General features: G+C 42.7%; 2 protein-coding genes and 1 long non-coding RNA gene across 10 annotated transcripts in view; 2 read left to right on the forward strand and 1 right to left on the reverse strand.

Moving 5' to 3' along the window:
• The window catches only part of LOC133370416 (interferon-inducible GTPase 5-like), a 21,951-nt gene extending 19,324 nt beyond the window's left edge, over positions 1–2,627 (forward strand). For all 7 annotated transcript variants that reach the window (XM_061596708.1, XM_061596706.1, XM_061596704.1 and 4 more), the window contains one exon: positions 76–2,627. In XM_061596708.1, the coding sequence (XP_061452692.1) occupies positions 104–1,306 (1,203 nt within the window). In that variant the 5' untranslated portion in view covers positions 76–103 and the 3' untranslated portion in view covers positions 1,307–2,627. The remainder of the gene's footprint in view (positions 1–75) is intronic.
• On the reverse strand, positions 267–13,437 carry LOC133370419 (uncharacterized). Its single transcript, XR_009759125.1, has 3 exons — positions 12,968–13,437; positions 3,763–3,804; positions 267–1,031 (listed from the first exon to the last, which is right to left on the reverse strand). It is a non-coding gene; the product is annotated as an uncharacterized LOC133370419 (long non-coding RNA).
• On the forward strand, positions 13,368–27,071 carry LOC133370414 (interferon-inducible GTPase 5-like). 2 transcript variants are annotated; one of them, XM_061596700.1, is made up of 4 exons: positions 13,368–13,476; positions 14,678–14,809; positions 17,718–18,416; positions 24,869–27,071. In XM_061596700.1, the coding sequence occupies exons 3-4, from the start codon at positions 17,746–17,748 to the stop codon at positions 26,073–26,075; spliced, it is 1,878 nt and encodes a 625-aa protein (XP_061452684.1). In that variant the 5' UTR covers positions 13,368–13,476; positions 14,678–14,809; positions 17,718–17,745; the 3' UTR covers positions 26,076–27,071. The 2 variants fall into 2 exon arrangements, with proteins under 2 accessions (XP_061452684.1, XP_061452685.1); XM_061596701.1 differs by lacking the exon at positions 13,368–13,476 and adding an exon at positions 13,727–13,747.
• The last annotated feature ends 651 nt before the right edge of the window (positions 27,072–27,722 follow it).

Here is a 27,722-nt window from a genome sequence, read left to right on the forward strand (position 1 = left end):
CATAACTAAATCCTAGATTGCTTAAAAAATGTGCTGAATGTTATCTAGTATCATATTATCTTTTTTCTTTCACAGATTAATTGAGCCATCAAGAATCACTGCCATGGCTGCTGCCATATTAGAAGAAATGCTAAGAAATGATCTTGCTGAAATGAAGGCTGCTTCAGATCAAAAAGATCCTCAGGCTGTTATAGCTGAAGTTCAACAGGAATTAGATTTATTAGAAAACATCAAAATTGACATTGCAGTCACAGGAATGACAGGTGCCGGCAAATCATCTTTAGTCAATGCTCTGCTGGGTATGAAAGATGATGATGACGGAGCAGCCAAGACTGATGTGATAGAAACAACCAAGGAACTAAAAGAATATCAGTATCCCACATTCCCAAAACTCAAAATTTGGGATCTACCAGGAATTGGAACACCTGCATTTAAAGCAAAGGAATACCTACAGAAAGTCAATTTTAACAAGTATGATTTCTTCATAATTGTTGCCTCAGAACGCTTCACTGAGAATGATACCAAGTTGGCTTCTGAAATTAAGAAACTGAACAAGAGATTCTACTATGTGCGTACCAAAGTGGATGTCAACATAGATTCTGAAAGTCGGAAAAGAGACTTCAGTGAGAAGAAAACCCTTGAGAAGATATGGAAAAACTGCTGTGAGAATTTGAAGGCTTTAGGAGAGTCTTCTCCAAGGGTGTTTCTAATATCAAGGTGGGATTTGAGCAAGTATGATTTCCCCCTGCTGCAAGACACCATTGAGAAGGAACAGGATAAAATCAAGAGAGATGTTTTAATTATGTTTATGCCAATTTTAACAAAAGAAGGCATTAAAAAGAAAAAGGCTGCTATGGAGAGCCTTATATGGAAACGAGCTATGTTGTCTTGTAGTGTGGGGTTGATTCCTATCCCATTCCTCTCTTTGGGTTGTGACATTGCCATCTTGGCCTCAACAATGAATCATATCTGCAAGGTCTTTGGCTTGGATGAAGCTTCCCTCCGTAGGCTTGCATTCCGTGTTGAGAAACCTGTTGAGGAGTTGAAATCTGTTATTGAAAATACTCCAAGTACCAGTGAGATCACCACAAAATTTGTAACAGATTTCTTGCAGAGGTCAATGGTATGGGGAACAGTAACAGTGATAGAGCTGGCTCTGGATTTCGTACCCATAGTGGGATCTCTATATGGTGGCGGCAGTTCACTTTTAACCACATTGTACATGCTGAAGGGGTTCCTGAAAGATGTTGTGAAAGATGCTGAGAATGTTCAGGCAAAAGCTATCGAGTCGAAGAGATCCAAATAAACAGCCAAGACACCCATCCAGACAGTGAGGTCCAGGCATGTATTATCTCATCTTTCTACCACATAATCAACCAATTGCTTTCCTCTGACTCCTTTCTACTGCAATCAGAGAATCCTCACTTCCTCAACTATTCTAAAAACAAAACAAAACCCCTTTAACCCACACATAGGGAACCTGCAAGTTGTGCCCAATTTAAGTCTTCCTGGAGTCCTAACTTGGCAAGACTTTTCTTCCAGCCTCTTTGTTATGAGGATTAATCCATCCTCCATGTGACCTGCTGGGTGGAGGGAGTCTGCTCCTTTTGGGGAGGGGTAAATTTCACTAAAGTTTTTTTAAAAAATCTTGAAGAAAGTCTCCCACACCCTGGAACAAACACATGAGACACCCCTGACCTGCCCGTGTTTCCTTCTGCGGTCATACCCTTTTTTCTGAAGAAGCAGCAGAGATGAACTGTGTTTACGAGACAAAATTTACAAGATAGAAAATTTACAAGGAGATTGGTTAAACTTTCCATTGACAAAATTTGGGTAACTGTGCTCTCCTCTAAGTAAAGTAGAAAGTTTTGCCCCCAAATTCTGATGAAATCTATATCTACCCAGGATGAGAGAGCAGAGATGCAGATATCCCCTTCATCTCTTCTGTGGGATTCAGGAATGAGAAAGCTACCACACCTGCAGGACTGGTAGCTTCAAGCTGCTTTGAATCTTGTAATGCTATGAAGCTCAGAGTGGGTTAGTTCTGATGCATCCTCTAAGTAGCTGGGTTGGAAGATGTTTAGGATGCACAGAAGTACTTCGTTTCCTTTGCTTTATTTGAATTTAGTTCCTTATGGCTACATTGCTGATTATTACCTATTGCCATGTGTATTTCTTTATGGCTGTATTATTTTTATTTCTTTAATTGTTTGCAAATATATATCACCAACATTTTAAAAAATCATAGCGGTGAATAGCAGTCAATCAACAATAAAACTGGACTTATAAAACAAATGGTAGAACATCTGTTTTGCATGCAGAAGGGCAATGGTACAAAAGGAAAGGTGTTCCCAGAGGTAACATGGTCCCAAGTTGCAGGGTTTCATATGCCAACCTGGTAGCATATTGACAGCCAGTGCAGCTCTTCCAGCACAGGTGTTATGCACTGTCAATAGGGGACCCTTCAACAGCCTTGCTGTGGCATTCTGCATTGACTGCAGCTTCCTGACCAACCTTAATGGAAGGCCCACAATATTTCTTTATCCCCTGTATGCTTTGACAGTTTCCCTCTTATTCCCGTATGTAGTCATTTAGTGGAATTACTATCAGTCTACTATCCTTGTACTGAGCATTGTGTTACAGTAAACCATCTAATTTGTTCCAGCTGTTCTCTTGCGTTTGTGGTCCTTGTTACTGGGTCTGCTTTACCCACTGAGGTCCAGATTGATGTTGGCATAAAAAAGTCTTCAAGAGACATCTGAAAGTCAAAAGCAGTAGTGTAGGGGCAAATTCAGAAGTGCAGGGTCCCTTCACATTGGTCACAGTCATGTCCCCTCCCCCTTTCTGCTGCTGAGCTGGGAATGAGATCCTTGTTAATGCTTTCTCCCACAACATCAGACATCCCCAGGAGTCAATAAGTATGAAAGGGGAGAGTGTTAACTGCTGAGAAGAGTCTTAGTGGCTGACTCACCTCCTTTCACTCAGATTGGCTCTAATTTGCAGCAAAGGTCAAGGAAGCATGTTAGAAGACTCTTCTCAGGGGCTACCACAATTCCCTTCCATGCTGATTGGCTCACTGGATGCTGGAGACATAGGGACCCTGCTCCCAAAAAAGGAAAGGGTCTAAGACTTCCTGAGACACTGGACGACTACACCCCTGGTCAAAAGTGAGGCTGCTTGCTGCATCTCTGCTGGAAGAGCATTCCACAGCATTGGATCAGCAACACTTAACAATCTGACTTCTGGTTGAGGGCAGGCAGGGTGTTGTCTTTCCTGAGCCTCTTACTCTTGGCTCCCTCAAAGCACGGGATTAAGGGGTCTTACTGAGTGGTGTTATGCTCTGCCTCTTCCCCAGAGAATGACCTGTGTCTTCTTATTGTAAACACCATCTCCAGTATAAAATAGCAGCTGGGCGGAGATTACCATTCAGCAAGAAACCAGCAGGAAGCTCTCTTATGTAAAAAGATGCTTATCATCATGCGTAGTTTAGCTCTGAAAAGGAACATGATAGACCATGCCAAGATTTTGGGTACATGAATGACTGGCTTGAAAGAGGCAGAATCCTAAACTATTGATATTATTTTTTTATTTCTGTATGTGCCATTTTATGCCAAAATAGACTTCTATTACCACACTCCACTCCATTGTACTGACAGAAACTGTCTGATGTGGATGTAGTTTTCCACTGGTGCAAATATGGCCTAAATAAGCAACTCAAAGTCATTTTTTAAACTTAAAAAACGCAAAAAAACTTATACATACCTGTAGCAATCACATGGGGTATCTCTTTACCAGCTGTGTTTCCTGTTGGGTCAAAGCATTTTGAGAAGATGATGAGATGGATTTTCTTTTCTTTTTTACAGAACAGTTAGAAGACAGTGGAACATTCCCTTGCTAAAATCTGGTTAAGCATGCAGTGTGGAAAAGTTCTGTGTCCATCTTTAACCGGTGTAGAAAGCTCTGGCCCCAGATTCAGATTAGTATATAAAGCCCAGAATGGGAGAGCAGAGATGCAAACACTCCCTCCACCCCTCCCTTGGGGGTACTAATGAAAGAGAAAGGACCTCTACACCTGTTGGATTTGTGAAAGTTGGACAGTGAAAAAAGTGGATAAGAGAAAAAACTCCTTTGAAATGTGGTGTTGGAGGAGAGCTTTGCGCATACCATGGACTGCGAAAAAGACAAATAACTGGGTGTTAGAACAAATTAAACCAGAACTGCCACTAGAAGCTAAAATGATGAAACTGAGGTTATCATACTTAATGAGAAGACATGATTCACTAGAAAAGACAATAATGTTGGGAAAAACAGAAGGGAGTAGAAAAAGAGGAAGACCAAACAAGAGATGGATTGATTCCATAAAGGAAGCCATAGACCTGAACTTACAAGATTTGAGCAGGGTGGTTCATGACAGATGCTCTTGGAGGTCGCAGATTCATAGTGTCGCCATAAGTCGTAATCGACTTGAAGGCACATAACAACAACAAAGTTCAGAATGGGTTAGTTAGGCTGGTGTATCTTCTAAGTAGTTGGGCGGGAGGGATTTTAGGATGATGGAACACAATGTAGAGAAGAGCTTGGTTTTAATTGTTTTATTTGCATTTTAAGAACATAAGAACATAAGAAGAGCCTGCTGGATCAGGCCAGTGGCCCATCTAGTCCAGCATCCTGTTCTCACAGTGGCCAACCAGGTGCCTGGGGGAAGCCCGCAAGCAGGACCCGAGTGCAAGAACACTCTCCCCTCCTGAGGCTTCCGGCAACTGGTTTTCAGAAGCATGCTGCCTCTGACTAGGGTGGCACAGCACAGCCATCATGGCTAGTAGCCATTGATAGCCCTGTCCTCCATGAATTTGTCTAATCTTCTTTTAAAGCCATCCAAGCTGGTGGCCATTACTGCATCTTGTGGGAGCAAATTCCATAGTTTAACTATGCGCTGGGTAAAGAAGTACTTCCTTTTGTCTGTCCTGAATCTTCCAACATTCAGCTTCTTTGAATGTCCACGAGTTCTAGTATTATGAGAGAGGGAGAAGAACTTTTCTCTATCCACTTTTTCAATGCCATGCATAATTTTATACACTTCTATCATGTCTCCTCTGACCCGCCTTTTCTCTAAACTAAAAAGCCCCAAATGCTGCAATCTTTCTTCGTAAGGGAGTCGCTCCATCCCCTTGATCATTCTGGTTGCCCTCTTCTGAACCTTTTCCAACTCTAGAATATCCTTTTTGAGATGAGGCGACCAGAACTGTACACAGTATTCCAAATGCGGCCGCACCATAGATTTATACAACGGCATTATGATATCGGCTGTTTTATTTTCAATACCTTTCCTAATTATCGCTAGCATGGAATTTGCCTTTTTCACAGCTGCCGCACACTGGGTCGACATTTTCATCGTGCTGTCCACTACAACCCCGAGGTCTCTCTCCTGGTCAGTCACCGCCAGTTCAGACCCCATGAGCGTATATGTGAAATTCAGATTTTTTGCTCCAATATGCATAATTTTACACTTGTTTATATTGAATTGCATTTGCCATTTTTCCGCCCATTCACTTAGTTTGGAGAGGTCTTTCTGAAGCTCTTCGCAATCCCTTTTTGTTTTAACAACCCTGAACAATTTCGTGTCGTCAGCAAACTTGGCCACTTCACTGCTCACTCCTAATTCTAGGTCATTAACGAACAAGTTGAAAAGTACAGGTCCCAATACCGATCCTTGAGGGACTCCACTTTCTACAGCCCTCCATTGGGAGAACTGTCCGTTTATTCCTACTCTCTGCTTTCTGCTTCTTAACCAATTCCTTATCCACAAGAGGACCTCTCCTCTTATTCCATGACTGCTAAGCTTCCTCAGAAGTCTTTGGTGAGGTACCTTGTCAAACGCTTTTTGAAAGTCTAAGTACACTATGTCCACTGGATCACCTCTATCTATATGCTTGTTGACACTCTCAAAGAATTCTAATAGGTTACTGAGACAGGACTTTCCCTTGCAGAAGCCATGCTGGCTCTGCTTCAGCAAGGCTTGTTCTTCTATGTGCTTAGTTAATCTAGCTTTAATAATACTTTCTACCAGTTTTCCAGGGACAGAAGTTAAGCTAACTGGCCTGTAATTTCCGGGATCCCCTCTGGATCCCTTTTTGAAGACTGGCGTTACATTTGCCTCTTTCCAGTCCTCAGGCACGGAGGAGGACCCAAGGGACAAGTTACATATTTTAGTTAGCAGATCAGCAATTTCACCTTTGAGTTCTTTGAGAACTCTCGGGTGGATGCCATCCGGGCCCGGTGATTTGTCAGTTTTTATATTGTCCATTAAGCTTAGAACTTCCTCTCTCGTTACCACTATTTGTCTCAGTTCCTCAGAATCCCTTCCTGCAAATGTTAGTTCGGGTTCAGGGATCTGCCCTATATCTTCCACTGTGAAGACAGATGCAAAGAATTCATTTAGCTTCTCTGCAATCTCCTTATCGTTCTTTAGGACACCTTTGACTCCCTTATCATCCAAGGGTCCAATTGTCTCCCTAGATGGTCTCCTGCTTTGAATGTATTTATAGAATTTTTTGTTGTTGGTTTTTATGTTCTTAGCAATGTGCTCCTCAAATTCTTTTTTAGCATCCCTTATTGTCTTCTTGCATTTCTTTTGCCAGAGTTTGTGTTCTTTTTTATTTTCTTCATTCGGACAAGACTTCTATTTTCTGAAGGAAGACTTTTTGCCTCTAAGAGCTTCCTTGACTTTGCTCGTTAACCATGCTGGCATCTTCTTGGCCCTGGCGGTACCTTTTCTGATCTGTGGTATGCACACCAGTTGAGCTTCTAATATAGTGTTTTTAAACAACTTCCAAGCATTTTCGAGTGATGTGACCCTCTGGACTTTGTTTTTCAGCTTTCATTTTACCAATCCCCTCATTTTTGTGAAGTTTCCTCTTTTGAAGTCAAATGTGACCGTGTTGGATTTTCTTGGCAATTGGCCAGTTACATGTATGTTTAATTTAATAGCACTGTGGTCACTGCTCCCAATCGGTTCAACAACACTTACATCTCGCACCAGGTCCCGGTCCCCACTGAGGATTAAGTCCAGGGTTGCCGTCCCTCTGGTCGGTTCCATGACCAACTGATCTAGGGAATAGTCATTTAGAATATCTAGAAACTTTGCTTCTTTGTCATGACTGGAACACATATGCAGCCAGTCTATGTCCGGGTAGTTGAAGTCATGCATTACTACCACCTTTCCTAGTTTGGATGCTTCCTCAATTTCATATCTCAAGGTCTCCCTGAGCATTTTGATCAGGGGGACGATAGATCATTCCCAGTATTAAGTCCCTCCTGGGGCACGGTATCACCACCCACAACGATTCTGTGGAGGAGTCCGCTTCTTTTGGGGTTTCGAGCTTGCTGGATTCAATGCCTTCTTTCACGTATAGAGCGACTCCGCCACCAATACGTCCTTCCCTGTCCTTCCGATATAGTTTATATCCAGGGATAACCGTATCCCACTGGTTTTCTCCATTCCACCAGGTCTCGGTTATGCTCACTATATCAATGCTCTCCTCTAAGACCAAGCACTCCAGTTCTCCCATCTTGGTTCGCAGGCTCCTAGCATTAGCGTACAGGCACTTGTAAGCAGTGTCTCTCTTCAAGTGTCTTTGGCACTTGTGGTTAGGCCTGTGGTAATTTTGCTCTTCTGAATTTATATCCTGTGCCCCTGCTCTCACAATGCCTACTTCTAGGCCTACCCCTTTTAAAATTTCATCATTTCTTTGGTTTTTATCCCAGGGGGGAGGTTTATTCCGAACCGGACCTTTCCCAGCTCCTGTCTGGTTTCCTCCCTCAGTCAGTTTAAAAGCTGCTCTGCTACCTTTTTAATTTTAAGTGCCAGCAGTCTGGTTCCATTCTGGTTCAAGTGGAGCCCGTCCCTTTTGTACAGGCCCGGCTTGTCCCAAAATGTTCCCCAGTGCCTAACAAATCCAAACCCTTCCACCCGACACCATTGTCTCATCCATGCATTGAGACTGCGAAGCTGGGCCTGTCTGGCTGGTCCTGCGCGTGGAACCGGTAGCATTTCAGAGAAAGCCACCTTGGAGGTCCTGGCTTTCAGCATCCTACCTAGCAACCTAAATTTTGCTTCCAGGACCTCACGGCTGCATTTCCCCATGTCGTTGGTGCCAACGTGCACCACGACCACTGACTCCTACCCAGCACTGTCTACCAAACTATCTAAACGACGGGCGATATCCGCAACCTTCGCACCAGGCAGGCAAAACACCTTGCGGTCTACACGCCCATCACACACCCCACTGTCTATGTTCCTAATGATCGAATCACCCACTACAAGGATCCCTCCATCCCCTGGAGATATATCCTCGGCATGAGAGGATAGCTGCTCATCCCCCAAGGAATGGGTTGCTTCTAAGGGATCGTTTCCCTCTTCCTCAGCTGGATGCTCTCCTTCCCCGAGACCATCGTTCTCCATGATAGCAGGAGAGCTATCATCCTTGGAGTGGGACACAGCTATAACGTCCCTGAAGGCCTCATCCACACACCTCTCTGCCTCTCTCAGCTTTTCCAGGTCCGCCACCTTGGCCTCAAGGAAATGAAGTCGTTCCCGGAGAGCCAGGAGCTCATTGTACCGAGAGCACACCCACGATTTCTGTCCAACAGGCAGATAGTCGTACATGCTGCAGGCGGTGCAAAACACTGGAAAGCCCCCACGCCCCTGCTGGCTTCTTACCTGCATAGTTTTGTTTAAGGTTTATTACGTCAATGGGTTGGAGACTGCGGTTTAGTTGAGGTCAGGGAACAGACGGGCAGAGTAGGGGGCCCTGGCCTCCTCGCCCTGCTGCCGAACTCGCCCTGCTGCCGAACTCGCCCTGCTGCCGAACTCGCCCTGCTGCCGAACTCGCCCTGCTGCCGAACTCGCTCTGCTGCCGAACTCGCTCTGCTGCTTAACTCGCCTTGACGCTTCGTCAGCTGGGGCTCCCTCTAGCTCGTGGAGCAGGCTCTCTCGCTAGGGTGCTCTGACTTTATATGTGTGGCTGGTTCCTCCCAGCTACTGCTGGCAGCCAATGATGTGTTACTTGAGGCTGATGGCTATCAGCTGGGGCTTAACTCTTTAGTATTCTCTCAGGCTTCCTTCCTGAGCGAGGGGCGGGGCTGTTTAAGGTTTTGGCTGCTTTTAATCTAAGCAAGGGGCTGCGCCTTCCAGGCAAGTCTTTTTTGTTTGTTGTTTTCCCACCTAGAACAGCGTGACCTTTCTTTAACCTAGGGAAACAGAGCTTGTGGTTGTGTTTCAGGAAGGCTGAAGCTGCCCTTTTCAGCAAGGACTGAGCTGACTCTCTCCCTGTATGTATCGGTGGAGTTTCCTTTTCCCCCTTCTCTCCGACTGGAATTTAGCCTTGTTTACAGTGTCCCCTGAAGCTTTCCTGCTAGGGTGGTGTTGAAAACTAGCTTTCTATAGGCTTCCTTCTCCTAGGATCTGTCTCCTAAGATATAGGTTCTTTCAGGATTTGGCTCCTAGCTCAGGGTGACCTTGGGCTGCCCTTATTACTTATTGCTCTGAGCTGTTTTACTTCAATTAAATAATGGAATAAATGGGAGCTACTTATCCTCTTTTTGCTCTGCTGCTTAACTCGCCTTGATGCTTCGTCAGCTGGGGCCTTGACGCTTCGTCAGCTGGGGCTCCCTCTAGCTCGTGGAGCTATGTCCCTCATTGTTACATTTCCTAATGTTTCATTTTGGCTATTCTTCTATTAGTGTGTTGTTTCATTATTTCTTTATATCTCTTCTTGCATGCGTCAACAGTCTCCCCCTTATTTTCTTACGTAATTTACAGACGAGAGAGAAATTTGATTTCGTTCACATTTGAAGCCAAATTTATAAAATTCACACTTTCTGAAACAACATGAGAACTGAAATGCAGCTATCCTTTGAAATTCGCATTTATTCCAATGTTATCTTTGTACATTGTATATTTATTTATTTGATTTCTTATTCCAGGTTGGGTTAGAACTATAAAATATATGATTGTAAAATAATTAGAACATTATAACCACAAAACAAGAGAAGTAAAATCAATTAAAAATAATTCCATATATAAAAATAGTTGCAATACATATGTAGATGTAGACTAGGATAAGTTTTTTTAAAATAGCATGAGAATTCACATAATTTTTATATGCATTTTTTCTAAAATACACATTTTGCATGAATTTTAGGACATTTGCAAGCTGAAAGTTTGTAGGGAACTGAGTCCTTCAGCCTCACGTTTTACAAATGCAAGTTTAGATGTTTCTCTTTTTTAATTTTTATATTTCAAGGGCTATGGAATAACAAGAGTTTCCCAAGGTGCAGGTTAAGAAGACCAGCCCTTCTCTCACTTCAGCCGCCTGCTTTACCCAAGACTTAGTGCTTTTCACTGCCATTTGTCTCCTCCCATCCTGTTTGCTGCTGCAAAAGTCATACCTACCAGACCCAGCCAACCAGGCCTCAGAGTGCCTCTGTAGCGATGAAGGATAAAGACAAGCAGAGGGAGGTAAATGGGGGCACACAAGAGTTTTTGTCGGCCACCACCAGTCTGTCACTTCCGGTCTAGTCATGGTGGCCAAGGAGAGAAGCAGGCACCTCCATAAGCCTCAACATGTGAGGAGAGCATGTGAGAGATTGGGCTGCATGTCACACAAATACTGCTCTCCCTTCAGAAGAATAAGAGGTGCAGCAGTGGTAGCAGCAGCGGCAGCAGCAGGTTCTGAACTGGCCTTGTGAATGGGGGCAGAACCAGAAAGTTGTCCTATGGGGAAGCCCAGCCTTGCCCACCACCCTCACCTCCTGTCCCTCCTGTACACAGGTGGCTGAAGCATTCATGCTGCAGTTTGCTTGCTTCAGCCACCTTGTCTGCCTGCTCCGCTTGCCATGAATCTTCAGCCACTGCTGCACATCTGCCTGCTGCTGCTACCACCAATATGGTGGGAGGCTAAAGCATTTATGCTGCAGGGAAGTTGTCCTGCAGGGAGGCCCAGCCTCGCCCACCGCCCTAACCTCCCATCCCCCTTAACTGTTGCTGCTGCAGAGGCTGCCAAGGCGGGCGGCTGAAGCCTTCATGCTACAGTTCACTCTCTTCAGCTGCACACCTCACCTGCCCATTCCACTTGCCGTGAACGCTTCAGCAGCTGCTGCCATGCGCCTGTGCTTGAAGCATTCATGGCGAGCGTGATGCTTACAAAAATATAACAGTTGGGAAAAGGATGGCTCCCTGATGCCCCAGAAGAAGCTTTCAGTGACAAAGACAAAGACCGGGATTCAAATCCTCACTCAGCAATGAAGCTCACTGGTGACTTTGGGCCACATGCTATCTCTTAGCCTATCCCAAGCACATGGAAGTCTCAGGACCACCTTTTACACACAGAGTCTGTTTCCTTGTGTGGAGACTTGATAACTGGGCTAGCACAAGAATGTCGATCTTTTTTTTAAAGCATGTGAGTAATATCTTCTGAAAAGGAATTCACCGGCAGGAGTGGTGCAGAGAGAAGAAATGTGTGTGAGAGAAGCAGGGGTTTGGCATTTGAATGGGGAGAGAGGAGCTGGAAGTCCCTTCCCCCCCCTTTTTGTCTTGGTTAGCTATATTACCTGCTCTTCTTTATGCGACTGCCTTTTTTGGTTATGTTATAAACTATTTGGCTTATGCTTTGCAAGACTCTTATACTTTCTGCTTTTTAATCGTATATATTGCACAGTATTTCCTTCTGCTTCTTTTCATATATTCTATGAACCTAAGACTCCAAATATGCCCAGGTCAGGTAGACGCATGCAGACTTTGGCGGAAGGGCTGTAGCTCAGTGGTAGAGCATGCAGAAAGTTCCAGGTTCACTCCTGACATCTGCAGGTAGGGTTAGGAGAGACTCCTGCCTGGAAACCCTGGAGACTTGCTGCCGGGCAGTGTTGACCGTACTGAGATAGACAAATGGTCTGACTCAATATAAGGCAGCTTCCTATGTACCTAGCCTCCTGCTCTCCATGTTCTTTCTTCTTCATGACTGAGTGAAGATTTGAACCCTGGTCTCCCGGGTCATAGCACACTGACTGCTCTTGCGTGTGTCACATACCCCAGTCCTCAACTTTCTCTGTGTTGTGGGGTTAAAGTCTGCAAGTGGTTTCTGCCCATGTTTATGTGAATGTGAGTAGACTCCTTCATGAGATTGGGGTCCTTGCTTTATCAGGATCCTTAATCACTCAGAGGGCTCTACTTCACTGCACAACATGTGGAAGGCTTGGGACTTGGGAGTGTATGCATCACACCTGCAAATATTGGGGGCACTTTGTAAACCTGTGTAACTTTCTTCTGGTAAGACCTTCACAAAGGGCAGCCTCTTAAGCCTAACATAGCCACTGGCTCCCTTCTTCTGATCTTCACTAGCAAGGTATTGTTAACCTGCTGGGGATGAATGGCTAAATATTCAGCTCTCCACTATCCACTTTCCCCTCAGCTTTTTCTGGCCTTTGCCTCACACCTCTCTCATCAACTGACTTACCCAAATATCTTCCCCAACTGACAGTAAACCACTCATTTCTTCACTGATTTGAACCTCCAGCCATTCAGAGTCTGCAGTTTCTCAGACCCATCAAAATGAATTTACCTGATCCAGGCCCAATCATGCAGAAATTTACCTGAGCCAGGCCCCATCCATAAATATTAAAAACATCTTTCTCTTTCTCTCTCTGTCCCCTTTCAGAACCCATCCACAACCAACTACAGCAACATAGTAACAGCACAAGGCCCTGAACTTTGACAGTTACACACTGACATCAGCAGAGGTAAAATATTTTCCCTCCAAAGTACAGAATATAAACAGTCACATACACCACATTTCTCAAAAAAAACCTATATGGTAAAATAAGTGCAAAACCCAAAGGATACATGAGTTCTGATCTAGTCCAGCAAGCAAGAATCAGGACTGTTAGCTTCAAAAAATAAGCATCAAATGACCTTAGGTATCTGTTCTCTCAGAAATTGTCTGTTCTGCCAGTCTTTGCAGCGATGAAGTAGAATAGGTGTAAACAGAATGTGATTTCTGCTCCAAATATTCTTATCAGCCATCGCAAAATATTCAACTTTCAAACAGGGCTGGCCCAAAACATTGTACTGCCTGGGATGACATGGCTTCGACTCCACAACCAAAGCCATTGCACCCAAGGGTAGCCAAGGTATTTTGGCACTTGAGGCAGAAAATTCCAGAAGTGCCTCTCCCTGAGAATATTCAGTAAAACAAACAAATAAGTCATGAATTAACTAACAAAAATATTTCTGCACCAAAATTAATAAAACGTCTGACAGGCAGAATGTGAACAGGTGAAGCTTCTCCCTTAAGTGTATTTCCATCCTACAAAAGGCTTAATGTGCTGCCACACAGTTGTTAAAGGCGTATAAAGCCTGCTGCACCAGGCAGGCGTGGCTCCCTCGGGAGGACATTCCACAGCTTCCGGTTCCGGCGTCGGGTGAGTGGCTGGTTGTCTGTTTAACATCTTTAACATCTTTAACTATAGCTGAGAAACCTTTGCTCAAATTTATTACCATCTTGCCATCAGCTGCTAAGGATAGCACAGACCTCATTTATATTTCACTCCAGACTGGAAAACTGTGCTCTGAGCAAGGCACTTGCCAAAAACCAAGCTGCCAGCTGCTGTGGCCTTGAGGATGCTCCCATTTTGGGTGAAAGAACAGAGTGCTAATTAATGAGCCTAGCTTGCTCCGACAGCCTTTGGAGCCGTGAGTTTTCCAGTAGCTTATCAACAGCTCCCTGCAACCAGGCTTCTGAAAAAAAACCAAAACTCCTGGCTCGTATTTGAATTTTTATTATTATAACACTATAACAAACAAACATTAGGTAACTAATAAATTCAGAGCTTGGAAACGTTACTTTTTTGAACTACAACTCCCATCAGCCCCAGCCAGCATGGCCACTGGATTGGGCTGATGGGAGTTGTAGTTCAAAAAAGTAACTTTTCCAAGCTCTGAAATAATCACTCACATGGTTCTGACTAGGAAAGCCTGGAAAGCTCTAGATGTCAGCTCACCACTTAAAAGTCTGGAGTAACAGACAGGGAAGGAAGAGGTCCTGGGGGGATCTTTGTTCCCCACACTCTGAAGAAAATGTCATCACAAGCGGGGAGCTACCACTGGACATATAACAATGCTGGCATCCTCCCATCTTCAACCCCAATTTCAATGGTTGCTGATGGCTGTTAAGTGTGTCTACAATGGGCTGCAAACAAGAGGGCCTGGGATTTCCTCAGGGGGGCACAGGTAGGAAGGGGCCACAGTACATCTGTGGGCCCTTTATTGTGCAGGATAGGATTGCCAGAGATGCAGGGATTCGGGTAATACATGGCTGAGGTGTCAATATTATATAGTTTGCTGACTTTATACTTATCTTTTTGAAGCTGTTGGGTCTTTAGAATACTTATGGGGGGGCAGGAATGCATATGCAGTTTTGGCAGAAAATCTTGGACGTTCCTAGCATCTCTAGAAATAATGGTGGCTCCAGAGAACTCTAGTTCATAGAGAAATGTTTGTTCTTTTTTCAACTTCCCTTCACCCCAGGACATTGCTGGTCCGGATCAGGCTGTTGCAGGTTCTCTCCAGAGAAAGTGTACTTTCACTTTCATTGTTGCTTAGACTTCAGCCTTCTTGTTTCAGGAAACGCAGAAGAGACGAGGTGATTTCTAGAAGCAGGGAGAAAGAGGCCCCTTAACAAACAGCCACCCACCCTGTGATTGAAGAAGCGTCGCTGTTTTTTCAGCTCCTCAAAGCGACCCTTGGCTGTTAACGGTAAGCCAGACTCTCCTGATTGCTCGGCTTTCTTCACTTATTTTCCTGTTTATTAGCAGCTGCTGCTGTCTGCTCCAAACTGCAAGGTTTTCCCAAAAGAGCTGTTTGTTCAGAGATTGTTTATTGGAATAAAGAAGCAGCTGTTTAACCCGCCTCTATCACTTAAGAAGCGAGCAAAGCGGCAAACAACTAAAACAATCACCCCCTCTCCCTCCATCCCTCCCTGAAGCCCCACCTTTAATATTCCCAGCTGCTCCTATATTAGCCTGGTGTGACCAGAACAACAGAGAGTCTTCTGTAAGGAAGATCAGTCCATTTTGGTTATCTCAGTTTCTCATTTTTCCAATTTTCAATTCCGTTCTCCACATCTCTGCAGTAATTTGTGATTATTTAAAAAAAATGCTCATGAGAGGAAACTTTTATTTGAACTGTACTTCTGCTTTTCCACTATGTTGTTGAACTGTGTTTTATTGTAATATGATCTTTTTTTTATATGTATTTTGTATCTTCCTTTTATATCTGTTTAATTGTGGTAGCCTATGGCTTTGAACAATAAAGACTTCATTCACTCAAAATGAAAAAATCAACATGAAAATTATTCAGAATTTTCGTGCTTATTTCTCCTAATAAACACATTTTTGTAGGCAGGGTTGACTAATGTGCACATTTTTGCAAGCAATTTCTCATCATGTAATGCATTTTTGTATGTTATTTTCATTCATATACATACTTTCCCCCAACATATGCATTTTTGTAAACATTGTTTGGCTGGCAAACTGCATCGCAAAATTCAAATAAGTGCAAATTTTGAAGGATGGCTGTGTTTCCCTTCTGATATTGTTTTGGAAAGTGCAAAGTTGATATATTTGGCTTGAAATGTGAACTGAATCAGATTTCTCACCCATCCCTAGTAGGGACGGAAAGAACTATCAACTTCAGTTCTCTCAGTTTCTCATTTTCCAATCTTAAATTCACTTCTCCCAATTTCTGCAGCAATTTGTGATTTATTTTTTTTAAAAAATCTTCATGAAAATTCTCCAGCATTTTAGTGTGAATTTCTCTGACTAAACACAACTTTGTATGCTGTTTTGATTAATATAGACATTTTGGTAAGCAATCTCTCCTCATATAATGCATTCTTTTATGCTGTTTTCACTAATATATTCATTTTATGCACATTTCCCCTTAATATATGCATTTTTGTAAACAATGGTAGTTGGCGAACTGCATCACAATATTCAGAAAAAGTGGATTTTGGAGGATGGCTGTGTTTTGGCGCTCACAGTGTTTCAGAGAGTGTGAATTTGCTAAACTCAGCTTTAAATGTGAACTAAATGGTCTTGTGGCAGGTTCCGGACTAAGGGCACAATCCAACTGCTACGTATGAGGGGCTGAGGGGAGTTGGATATGGCAGATGTCTGGCTAAGCTGGCTGGGTGCTGGCTCAGGTGGGCTATGCTGACATAAGTCCCTCATCCCGGGTTAGGTAGAGATCCCCCGAGAAGCCCAGTCTGGCATAACAGGACAGGAGCCACTGCAAGGCCCCAAAATGGAGCATTCTGGGGGGGGGTTGGGGAAGAGGACAGAGGGGAGGGGCTTACACTACATCCAGATCCCATTCAGCTCCTTCCCACGGCATTCCATCCCGGCAGCCAATTTACCAGGAAAGGGGGTGGTGGAAGGAAACATGTATTCCGTTTCCTTCTGCCATGTCCTGCTGGTGCAGCCAGTTATATCTTCCCCTCCCAGAGACCCCTGAATGGCAGCTGAATGTGACAGCCCCTTCTGCTGGCTTTGCTTCTGCTGGCCTCCAACGAGATGGATTGCAGTGCCCCTCATTTATTATGGTGTAAACCAAGGCTGGCTAACCCCTGAGCACACTGGGGCCACCAGTGGTTTTCTGTAGCCCCTCAACCTCCCATCATTTCTCCCCCCCCCAATTTTTTAAAATTGTTCCTATAGGTCCTCTGCTGTTATACTATGATGACAGTGGTGCCTGTTGGGACTTACTTTGTTAAATTTCCAAATAAAATGTATGTATGTATGTAAATAAATAAATAAATAAAAGAAGGCAGAGGACCCAACAATAGGTGGACCTCCAGGCTTCTCTCTGGCCCTCAGAACCCTCTCTGGGCCCCACCCCCTCTCCTCAGGCTACAGTCTTCACCTGCCCTGCATCATACTCTGAGTGCCTTTGCCTGGCTAAAATGCCTCCTTGAATTCTGACAATGCCGCTTGCTTCCCTGGATGGAGAATAGAGAGGGATATATGAGTGGGTGTAGAAACTGGCCTATTGTACAAAGATAAAATTTACACTTCTGCCTCTGGCCCCACCCACCACTGACATGTGCCCCTCAGAATGTTTCCCAGAAGGAAATGTGACCCTTGCACTGAAAAAGGTTTCCCATAGGGCTGTGCACCGGGGCAATTCATTTCCCTGTAAGGGAAACAGGTGGTATGCAAACCATAGCAGGACCGTCTGAAGGGTGCGATCCTGGTCTGCTACAACAGTGAGTTCCCTGTAGGCATCCTCCACTCACCAGCTGGGTCAGGGGAAGGTGTGCACAGCCCTAGTTTCCCACCCCTGCCCTAAGTAAATCCATTTGACCCACCTGTCTAAACCCAGATGATCAAAGGAAAATATTATGCGAAGATTATGTAGCAGGAGTTAACCATTACAATATTTCTATTCTTCTTGCCAAGAAGCCATTTTCAGGGCTCCCTCATGCTTGCTTTTTGTCAGGAGTTTCAATGTGCCCAGTTGTACTTTCTTGAGGATTTTTTCCTTTTCTTTTTTTTAAAAAAGCAAATTGCTGCAGAAACCTGAAGAGAATTTAAGACTGAAAAAATGAGAACTGAACATTATCGAGCAGAAGTTAACCATTGCAATATTTCTGTATTTACTTTAGGTCTGGTAAATCTTCCTGAAGAGCAGCCATGGGTGGTAAGAGCTCCAAACCAGACACAGCAGATCAAATTCCTCACTCATCAGGCAAATACACCTTTGACATTGCCATCACAGGGGTGTCAGGTGCTGGTAAATCATCCCTTGTCAATGCCCTACGGGATATGTTGACAGACGAGGAGGCTGGTGCAGCTGTGGTTGATGTGATACAAGGTACAATGGAGCCGATAGGATACCTGTACCCCAAATATCCAGATGTAACCATCTGGGATCTGCCAGGAATTGGAACACCTGAGTTTGAGGCAGACGGATACCTGAGGGATATGGATTTTGACAAGTATGATTTCTTCATCATTGTTGGTGAAAGAAGCTTCACTGAGTACGACATCATGCTGGCCTGTGAAATTCAGAGAATGAACAAGAGGTTATTCTATGTGCGCACCAAAGTGGATGAAAGTATAAATGCTGAAAGGATGAACCCCAACTTCAGTGAGAACCAAACCCTACAGCAAATAAGGAGTTATTGCTGTGAAAATTTGACAAATGCAGGAGTGTCATCTCCAAGGGTTTTTCTAATATCCAGATGGGATTTGAGCATGTATGATTTCCCCCTACTGCAAGAGACCCTGCAGAATGAGCTTGAGGATCTCAGGAGGCATACCTTAATACAACCTCAGGACTCAGAAAGGAAGATACGCAATAGGTATGCTGGGTTTAGCTAAGGCCAAACTCCATTTAATTATGCATCTGCAACAAAACATAAAAACCATTTAACCTATATTTTCCTATCCTCTTGTGGCTATACCAGTTTATAAGGCCATGGAGGCCATGTGTCCCCTCACTTTTCTCTCTTAGGTCACCTAAACTCAGCTGCCAGTGTCAAGCAGTCATCTTCCTCTCTTCCACATTACAATACACATAAAAGCTTAACAGTGAGGTGAGAAGGACTCAGTGGCATCACTAGCTCCTTGAGCAGTTACACCTTGCATTGCATAAGCCTGAGATGCCATGATGAGATGGGCTACCCATTTCACTTCCCCTCAAGATGATATGTCCTGAAAGACTGATTTGTTGGAAGCCAAGTTTGCCACCATAAAGATTATCCAGAGTGCTCACCATTGCATCAAGCTTTTTGCCCCTCCCAACACAGGTCCAAGCAGAGAGATGGTCTCATCTGGCTTAGCACCCTGCACCCTCCCACCTGTCAGTAATAAAGTCGTGCAGACCCACTTGTGGATCAGCTTCAGGGGGGGATGTACACAACTACCACAAAGTGAGGTAGTGAACCTGCCATGTGTATATTGACTAATGCCATAGCCATCTCTAAGTCACAGTTCATATTCTTCCTGATCTTGTCATCATCTCCCTAGGGTCAAACACTCCTTTGCATGCTATCTCCTCCAACATATCTGACCAGAGTGTGGCAATAGCTGGACAATGGGTAGCCAGTGACAACTCCATGTCACTGTGAGCTTGTAGAGTAGGGGTGGCTAAACTTCTTTTTGGCCTAAGGGCCACATCCATTGTTGGCCAACCCTACGAGGGGTGTATGCCATATGGAGAGTGTGGCCAAAAGTGGATGTGACCATCCACATGCTCTCATGCACCAGATGACATGCATAGGCAGACAGCCCTCCTTTTCTGCTGATCAGCTGAGAAGGGGTATTATTATCCCTTCTCCACTCATTAAATTATCAATCTGATGTTCGAAGAAAGGGAGATTTCTATTCCCATCATGTTGCTGGACTCTGTCCACCCAAGCACTCCTATCTTAATTTTATTTTTTTCTCTTTGCTGCAGCTGCCAAAATTGGTGAGGTTGGGTAGAGAGAGAAAAAACTCGGGGGCTGGATTAGCTACCACTCTTGGAGAGTCAGTAACAAACCTCTTATTTCCCCCATATCGGCCTTCTTCAATCTGCTGCTCTACAGACATTTTGAACTACAGATTCCATCCACCCCAGCCAGTATGGCCAATAGTCAGGGCTGATGGGAGTTGTGGTCCAACAACATCTGGGGAAGCACGAAGTTAGGGAATCTGCCCTCTGTGATGATACAGTGCAAGAACATTGAGAGGTGGGCCCATCTTTAGGATCTGGTGGTACGAGGGTAGTCAACATGGTACCCTCCAAATCAGCCTTTCCCAACCAGTGTGCCTCCAGATGTTGTTGGACCACAACTCCCATCAGCCTCAGCCAGCATTGCCAGTGGTCAGGAAAGATGGGAGTTGTGGTCCAGCAACATCTGGAGGCACACTGGTTGGGAAAGGCTGCTCCAAATTATGTTGGACTACAGCTTCCATCAGCCCCAGCTACCATGGCCAATGCTCAGGAATGATGGAAACTGTAGTCAAACAGCATCTGGAAGGTACCATGTTGCTTACCCATGGACTGATATCATACAATTTCTTCCTAAACTACTCAAGCCTGAAAGCTGCCCTTCCCTGACTAGGGATGGGGTTCTCTGCCTTGTTTCACTCCGTTTGTATTCCGATAGTCCGTTGTTCCATCCCGATCCACCCTTTTTATTGTTCCTGCTTGCTTTGGTGCTTGCCGATTCAATCTGCTGTTGTTGTTTTTGGTTGCCATTTTCCCCCCATAATTTTTGCTGCAAATGCCTATGTAAATGATCACGGTATTCTACGTGGTTTATTTTTTTCCTATTTATCACACCTACACACTGTTATAAATGCATCAACAGATAATATTATGAAGATAATTGCGTAATATTGAGATTTTTTTTTAAAAAAAGTTGGAGCTGATTACAGCTGCAGCCTGCTGCAAAAAATCACTGCCAATTACAGCCACAGCCCGCCGCAAGAAATCAGTGCTGGTCCAAAAAGATAGCAGACTGTTGAATTCAGTTGGAATTGGTACTAGGTACGATTTAGCGGATATTCTCCCCCATCCCTACCCCTGACTCAGTACATGCCTCCATTAGGGCAAAATCCACAGATCCATATATGATAGGAACATTTTCCTTAGGTGTTTTAGAGAGCCAGTGTGGTATAGTGGTTAGTGTTGGACTATGACCTAGAAGAACAGGGTTCAAATCCCCTCTCAGCCATGAAGTTCACTGGGTGACTTCAGGCCAGTCATTGTATTTCAGGCTAACCTACCTCTCAGGGTTGTTGTGAGGATGAAATGAAGAGGGGAGAACCCTGGACACTACTTTGAGCTCCTTGGAGGAAAAGGTGGGATGTAAATGTAATTAATAAATAAAATAGATAAATTCTTGTTTCATTATTATTATTATTATTATTATTATTATTATTATTATTATTATTATTATTATTATTATCCCACCCTATTTTCCAAATTGGAACTCAAGGCGGCTTCCAGATAAAAGTACATATAATTAAGAACATACAATAATCTAAATTAAATAGAATAAACTATTAGGTTTCTGGGGGAGTCCTCCAAAGCCATAGTTTTGGGGTTCAGCATAGAGAGCAGGGCAAGCATTTCTGTGTCTTTCCAGCTTACAGCTTCACACCAAACTAACTAAAAGAACACACAAAAACTCATCTCCTAGCCCCAGCCAGGTGAGGGGGATGGGAGGGCCACTCTCCTGAAAGAGTTCCTATGACAATCGAACTGCTCTTGACCAAATCTTTAGACATGTTAATTGGGGCCATCAACGTAACAAAGAAACTGGCTTGACCCAAACTATTAACTGAACAAAGGGAACTGGTTTAACCAGTTCAATAGGTTCCTCTACTAAAACCTGCATGCTTCAGCTCTGCAGGCACAGGCTTGGAGGGGATTCCCAGATATTATCCAGACCAATCTCCCATGACTTGTAGTGTTGGGGAATTAGGTCTTACCAATGATCCCAAAGCCACTCCTGGGTGATCAAGCTAGGAGATAGCGGAAACAAGCAGAAGGAGTGTTGGGACCACAGCAAGTTAAAAAGATTTTAAAATATTTATTGAAAGATGTCCAGTTGACACAGCTAGAGCTGCTCTTGTGAGTCACCCATTGCAGGAATGGTAAAATGCAAAATTAGATATGCCTAATAGTCCTGATCTTTCATACTCACACACTCATGCAAGTAGCTGGTGGCTATAGAGAGGAAGGAGAGACTTGGAGAAGGAAACACACTCATGGTGTCTCGGGTGGTAGAAAACTTCTCAAATCTTCTGGTGAAGCTGCAGTGTCTTTATAGTCATATAATGTTTTGATTTTTTTTTATATGTTCACTGAGCCCCAGTATGTCATTCATCAATCAGTCAGCTGGCACTTCTCTTTTTTTTTTTTCAATAATTTTTATTCAGATTTTCATAAAACATACAAGACGAAATCATAAAACATTCAAAGACAAAAAACAAAATCAAAAATAGTTAAACAAAAAGAAAAAAAGAAAAAAAAAACAAAAATAAAAAATAAAGAGTAAAATATTGACTTCCCATTTGTCAAAGATCAAATCAGTTATAAGTCTATAATATATAACAATCCTGTCTCTTAAGTCATATTATAAAATCACTTTCCTCCAGTAGTTATCTTACTTAATCATCAAATCTCATAAACATTACTTTATTCTTTCCACAAAAAGTCAAAGAGAGGTTTCAATTCTTTAAGAAATATATCTATCAATTTTTTTTTCCAGATAAGCATATCGATTAATCCATCTCATTACTAATTATGATAATCTTATTGTCATAACCATAGTCAAAATAAACATTTCAATTAATCCATCACATCAGAATCTGTTAGGTTCAGTAATTTCAGTAGCCATTGTTCTATTATCCCTATTAGTTCCATTATCCATCTTCCATCTTCAGTAGTCTTGTTAAGTCCAGTAATTTCAGTATCCAATCTTCCATTATCAGTATTCCATAATAATCTTGCTGTCAAAGCCATAGTCATATAGTAAGAGTCTGATGGGAATTACCTCTATCCCAAATATTTTCTTGCCATCCATTCTGAATAGGTTGCTGAAATACTGCTGTAAAATCATATCTCTGTTCTTTTTTTCAAAATACACTGGGTCATCTCTTGAAAATTTTTCCATTGTCACATGGCTGCAGTTAATTCCATAGATTTTCTCTATATTGGGCTCCATCACATCATTCCAGTCCAGAAGATTATCCATGCCATTGATAACTTTATCTCTAGAATCTTCATTAATTTCTTCAGAGATAACATTGAGTTCCAAACAATAGATTTTATTTCTAAAGTCCATAGACTCCAAATCTTGTTCCTGTTCCACGTTTGTTCCAATCTCCGGGATCTCCTCTCTCACAGGGACCCCTGTTCCAGTCTCCAGGGTCTCCTCTCTCACAGGGACCCCTGTTCCAGTCTCCAGGGTCTCCTCTCTCACAAGGACCCCTATGTCTTTAATCTCCTGTGTCTCCAAACAATAGATTTTGTTTCTAAAGTCCATAGACTCCAAATCTTTTTCCTGTTCCACGTTTGTTCCAATCTCCGGGGTCTCCTCTCTCACAGGGACCCCTTCCAGGGTCACCTCTCTCACAGGGACCCCTATATCTTTAATCTCCTGCTTCATTTTACTCAATTCAATTTTCAGCTCCTTACAACCCTGTCGCAGGTTTTGTTTCGTTATCTCAATCTCATCCATTATTTTCTGAAACATAGTTATTTCCAAATTCTCAGCCACTTTCTTAATTGCCATTTTAAAAGAAAAATATAGGAAAACCACTTCTTATTTCAGCAACAATTGGGTTAATACTCCAAACTTGGTGACATCACAGTATAAACAGAGCAGACAGCCTTATCTCTCCATGCTTAAGTAAACAAAATGCAGTTCCCAGGATCGAAACAATTAATGGCGGTCGTCAGGAAACAGATTCGTCAAAATAAAATAGACCAAAAAGAGACTAGTCTCAGACAATATAATATTCTTCAAAATAAAAATCTGGAATAGAAATCCCTCTTCTGTGTATATCTTTAGAATGCAAATCCAGGACAGCTTTTTGCAACAAAAACAGAGATAAGCTATTAATTAGTGAGTAGCAGAGAGAAGTTATGGCTCCCCAGTGAGATGTCAAAAACCGATCAATCTGGCAAATCTCTTTTAAACAGCAACAATTTAAGTCAAGTAAAAGAAAAATATAGAAAGAAGGGTGCTTGCCTGTTAGTGCGTTCTCTCTTAGAAGATAAGATGAACGTTCGCTTTATCAGATAGAGCTTGTTGTTGAAAATCCGTCCCACCTTCGTCGGCTGGACCTCGTCCCATAAATTAATGAGATCTGGTCGTCCCAACAAAAATAGGCTTTGAGGTTAATCTCTTCGTTTCTCCCTACCCGGGAGAAGTTTAATCAGTCAAAAAAAAAAAAAATCTGACTGATATATCTGAATAAGCTTCTTTTGAGGCAGGAGCCCGTCTCAAAAGCAGGCACAGGCTAAGTCACCCTTCCCGGAAGTCAGTCAGCTGGCACTTCTCGTGATGTCAGTCTCTTGGCACATCTGTGTTCTCAGGACTGCATCTCCTCTTTCTCATACCAGCTTGGTGCCTATCAAGGGTACTGGTTACGGGATCTCTTTTAGGATACTCAGACTTAAAGTAGAATTATAACTTTTGTTTATCGTTGATGTATTCCAGACACCTTCCAGTTGTTGTTTCCTTAATAACCTTCAGCACTTCCAAGCCTCCAGTTTTAGCCATAAGCCTTAGAAAGAGAAATTCATTCACACCCACACATCCACTACATGTTATAATATAGGCCACTTCGTCATTGGTGGCCTTGGGTAAATAGTTGGTTCCATAGTACATACAAGAAATGTAACAGACACTGCACTTTGTTTTGCAAACAAGATGGAGAAAGTTATAAACATTCCTGGCTTTATCTCAAACACTGTTTTTCTTACATTTTCAATGCTAAGTGCATTTCTTATATATATAAAATACAATTATAAATGTGAATACAATGATAGAATATTATTTATAGTAAATGCAGAGCAGAGCAGAAGCATATAGAAATATTCCGATAGCAGTATCAATAATAAATGGCACGAATATATAAGTGCATAGAGGTGTTCAGGCATTGATACATATACAAAGGAGGAAATACACAGCAAATATACTTTAATTCGTGTCACCCAATCCTATATCAATACTTAAACTGATAATGAAAAATGGCATTTGAACATCCACTCATACAAGTTAGCAATCACAATGTTTCCTTTCTTTCTTAGATCATCGAAAAGATTTTTCCTGGGTGGCGCTATCTCGAAAGCAATCTTAAAAATTGACCTTGAAAAGTTGAAGGCTGCTTTGGAAGAGAAGGATATCTCAGAGTTTGTAACTCAGTGTCATCAAGACTTAGCATTGTTGGAAAATACCACACTTGATATCGCTGTCACTGGGCGGTCAGGTGCTGGTAAATCATCCCTTGTCAATGCCCTGAGAGGCATGAACGATTATGAAGAGGACTCAGCAGAGACTGGGGTGGTACAAACAACCATGGAGACAAAGGGGTATCAGCATCCCATATTCCCTAAAGTAACCTTCTGGGATCTGCCAGGAATTGGAACACCTGAATTTAAAGCCAGGGAATATTTGAAGATAGTAAATTTTCGCAAGTATGATTTCTTCATCATTGTTTCTGGAGAACGCTTCACTGAGCATGACATCTTGCTGGCCCGTGAAATTCAGAAAATGGGGAAGAGGTTTTACTATGTGCGTGCCAAAGTGGATGTCAGTATAAATTCTGAGAGAAGGAAAAAGAATTTCATTCAGGAAGAAATCCTTGAGAAGATAAGGAGAAACTGCTGGGAGTATCTGAGAATGGCAGGGGAGCCTTCTCCAAGGGTTTTTCTAATATCGAGGCAGGATTTGGACCTGTATGATTTCCCTCTGTTGTATAAGACCTTGGAGAACGACTTGGATGATCTCAAGAAACATGCTTTAATCATGGCTACTCCAACTTTCTCTGGAGAAATTGTGAAAAGGAAAAGGGCTGCAATGGAAGCCCTCATATGGAAGCTAGCAATTGTGTCATGCATTATTGGGGCTGTTCCTGTCCCAGGCCTCTCTTTTGCCTGTGATATTGCCATCTTGGTGGGATCAATGATATGTTTCTGTAAGGTCTTTGGCTTGGATGAAAATTCGCTCCATCTTCTTGCAAATCGGTTTGGCAAATCTGTTAACGAGTTAAAATCTGCAATCAAAAACACCCCAATGACCACCGACATCAATAAGGAAATGGTAATTGGTTTCCTATCAAAGTCATTCATTTGTGCAACAGTGACAGTGATAGAACTGATCTGCGATTTTGTACCTGTGTTGGGATCCATAGTTGGTGGAGTCGCTTCTTTCGCCACAACGTTCTACATGCTTCGATCCTTCCTACACAATGTTGAAGTAGATGCAGCAAATGTTCGGGCAAAAGCTATGGAGTGATAAGAGACCCAACTGAAGATCTAAGACATCTATTAGGAAAGAGAGGCTCAGGCACAAAACAAATCAATCTTGCACACAGGGATGCACAAATATGTCAATTTCCATTTCAGTTTCTTATTTTTCCAGTCTTACATTCAATTCTCCTAATTTCTCCATCAGTTTGCTTTTTAAAAAAGTCCTCACGAGAATTCAACATCATCTTAATGCACTTTTCTCCTAATATACCAATTTTTATGTACGGTTTTAACTGTTCAATACATTTATGCTATCAGTTTTACTTAATCCACGACATTTGTGCTCATGGTTTTCACTAAGGTAAGCATTTTTCTGCGCACTATCCCCTTTCAATTTTTTCCTACATATGATTTGGTAGGAGAACTGAAGCACAAAATTCAGAGAAGTGCAAATTTCAAAGGATAATTTTGTTTCAGTTTGCGGACTGCCTCGAGGATTGCGAATCTGGTACTTGCACATGAATATGTGAACCAAACCAGATTTCTCCCCCATTCCTAGTTGTTTGGGGACCCAAACAGAAGCATGAGAAAGAAAGGAGTTTGGATTTGAATTTCTGATTGGAAGCCTTTAACTACTGCTCTGGCTCAGAAGAAATAGACATAATAAGCCACATCTTGCTGGTGTTTTGTTACTTTTATAGAGATCTCTGGAATGTGTTTAATAATCCAGTAACCAACCATTTTGTATCTTGGAAGATTGTCTGCGTATCACATTTTTCTCTCCAATGCAAGCAAAATTATTACAGCAACTTTAGCTAAATTTCTGTTGAAATCAATGAAGACATGAGCTAGTCTCTTATCTAAATAAATGTAATGACGTATTTACACCTGGCAATAGTTATTTGATCTCATACCTAATTTTTGTATGTTAAAGGATGTACAGCATATGTCTTATTGAGACGCCTGTTGATTGAATCAATAAATTGACTGATTGATTGATACTACTCTGACAGATCAATAAAACCTAGTTGAAAATTAAGAATAGATCTATGGAAATGCTTCCAGATGAAGTTTTTCTTTCTTCGGGTTTGCCAGTTCAATACACTTGAGTTGGACATCCTAAAGGCAATGAGGGACAACTATGATCAGCATCCTATGCTGGTCTCTGCTAGCCCAAAGGCTTATCAAGCTGTAGCAAGATCAGAAGAAGTAGGAGAGTTCAATATAGCAAATGTTGCTCAAAAGCTCTATGCTAGTTGAAAGCAAGGTATGTTGCACATACTTAGCAAATAGAAAATGAACAAAACAAAACAAGCGCTGAACTTGTAAAGTGAACAGGCCCAAAGCACCTTGCTTGGTGTCAAGTGGATAGGGATTTTCAAACTTTGTTCTGGGGCTCTGATCAGAATCTTTTATGCGACTCCATGGTCAAGAATGGTGGTCAAGTCTTTTTGATGTTGAAGATAGACATCACTGCTGATCTTCAGTGCACAGCTATAGTGAGGCATAGCCTATGGGGAAGGGCACTCAGGCCATGTGCTGTGATAGTGAAACCTGATAGGTCTGATCAGTACTTCATCCTATTATTGTTATTATTAATAATAATATTTGACACTGCAGATATGGTTGGATTCCAGCTCCCATCAGCCCCAGCCAGCATAGTCAATGGTGAGGGATGATGTAGTCCACAGCA

This window comes from Rhineura floridana, chromosome 15, assembly GCF_030035675.1.
Source record: "Rhineura floridana isolate rRhiFlo1 chromosome 15, rRhiFlo1.hap2, whole genome shotgun sequence".
In the NCBI taxonomy this organism is placed as follows: domain Eukaryota; kingdom Metazoa; phylum Chordata; class Lepidosauria; order Squamata; family Rhineuridae; genus Rhineura; species Rhineura floridana.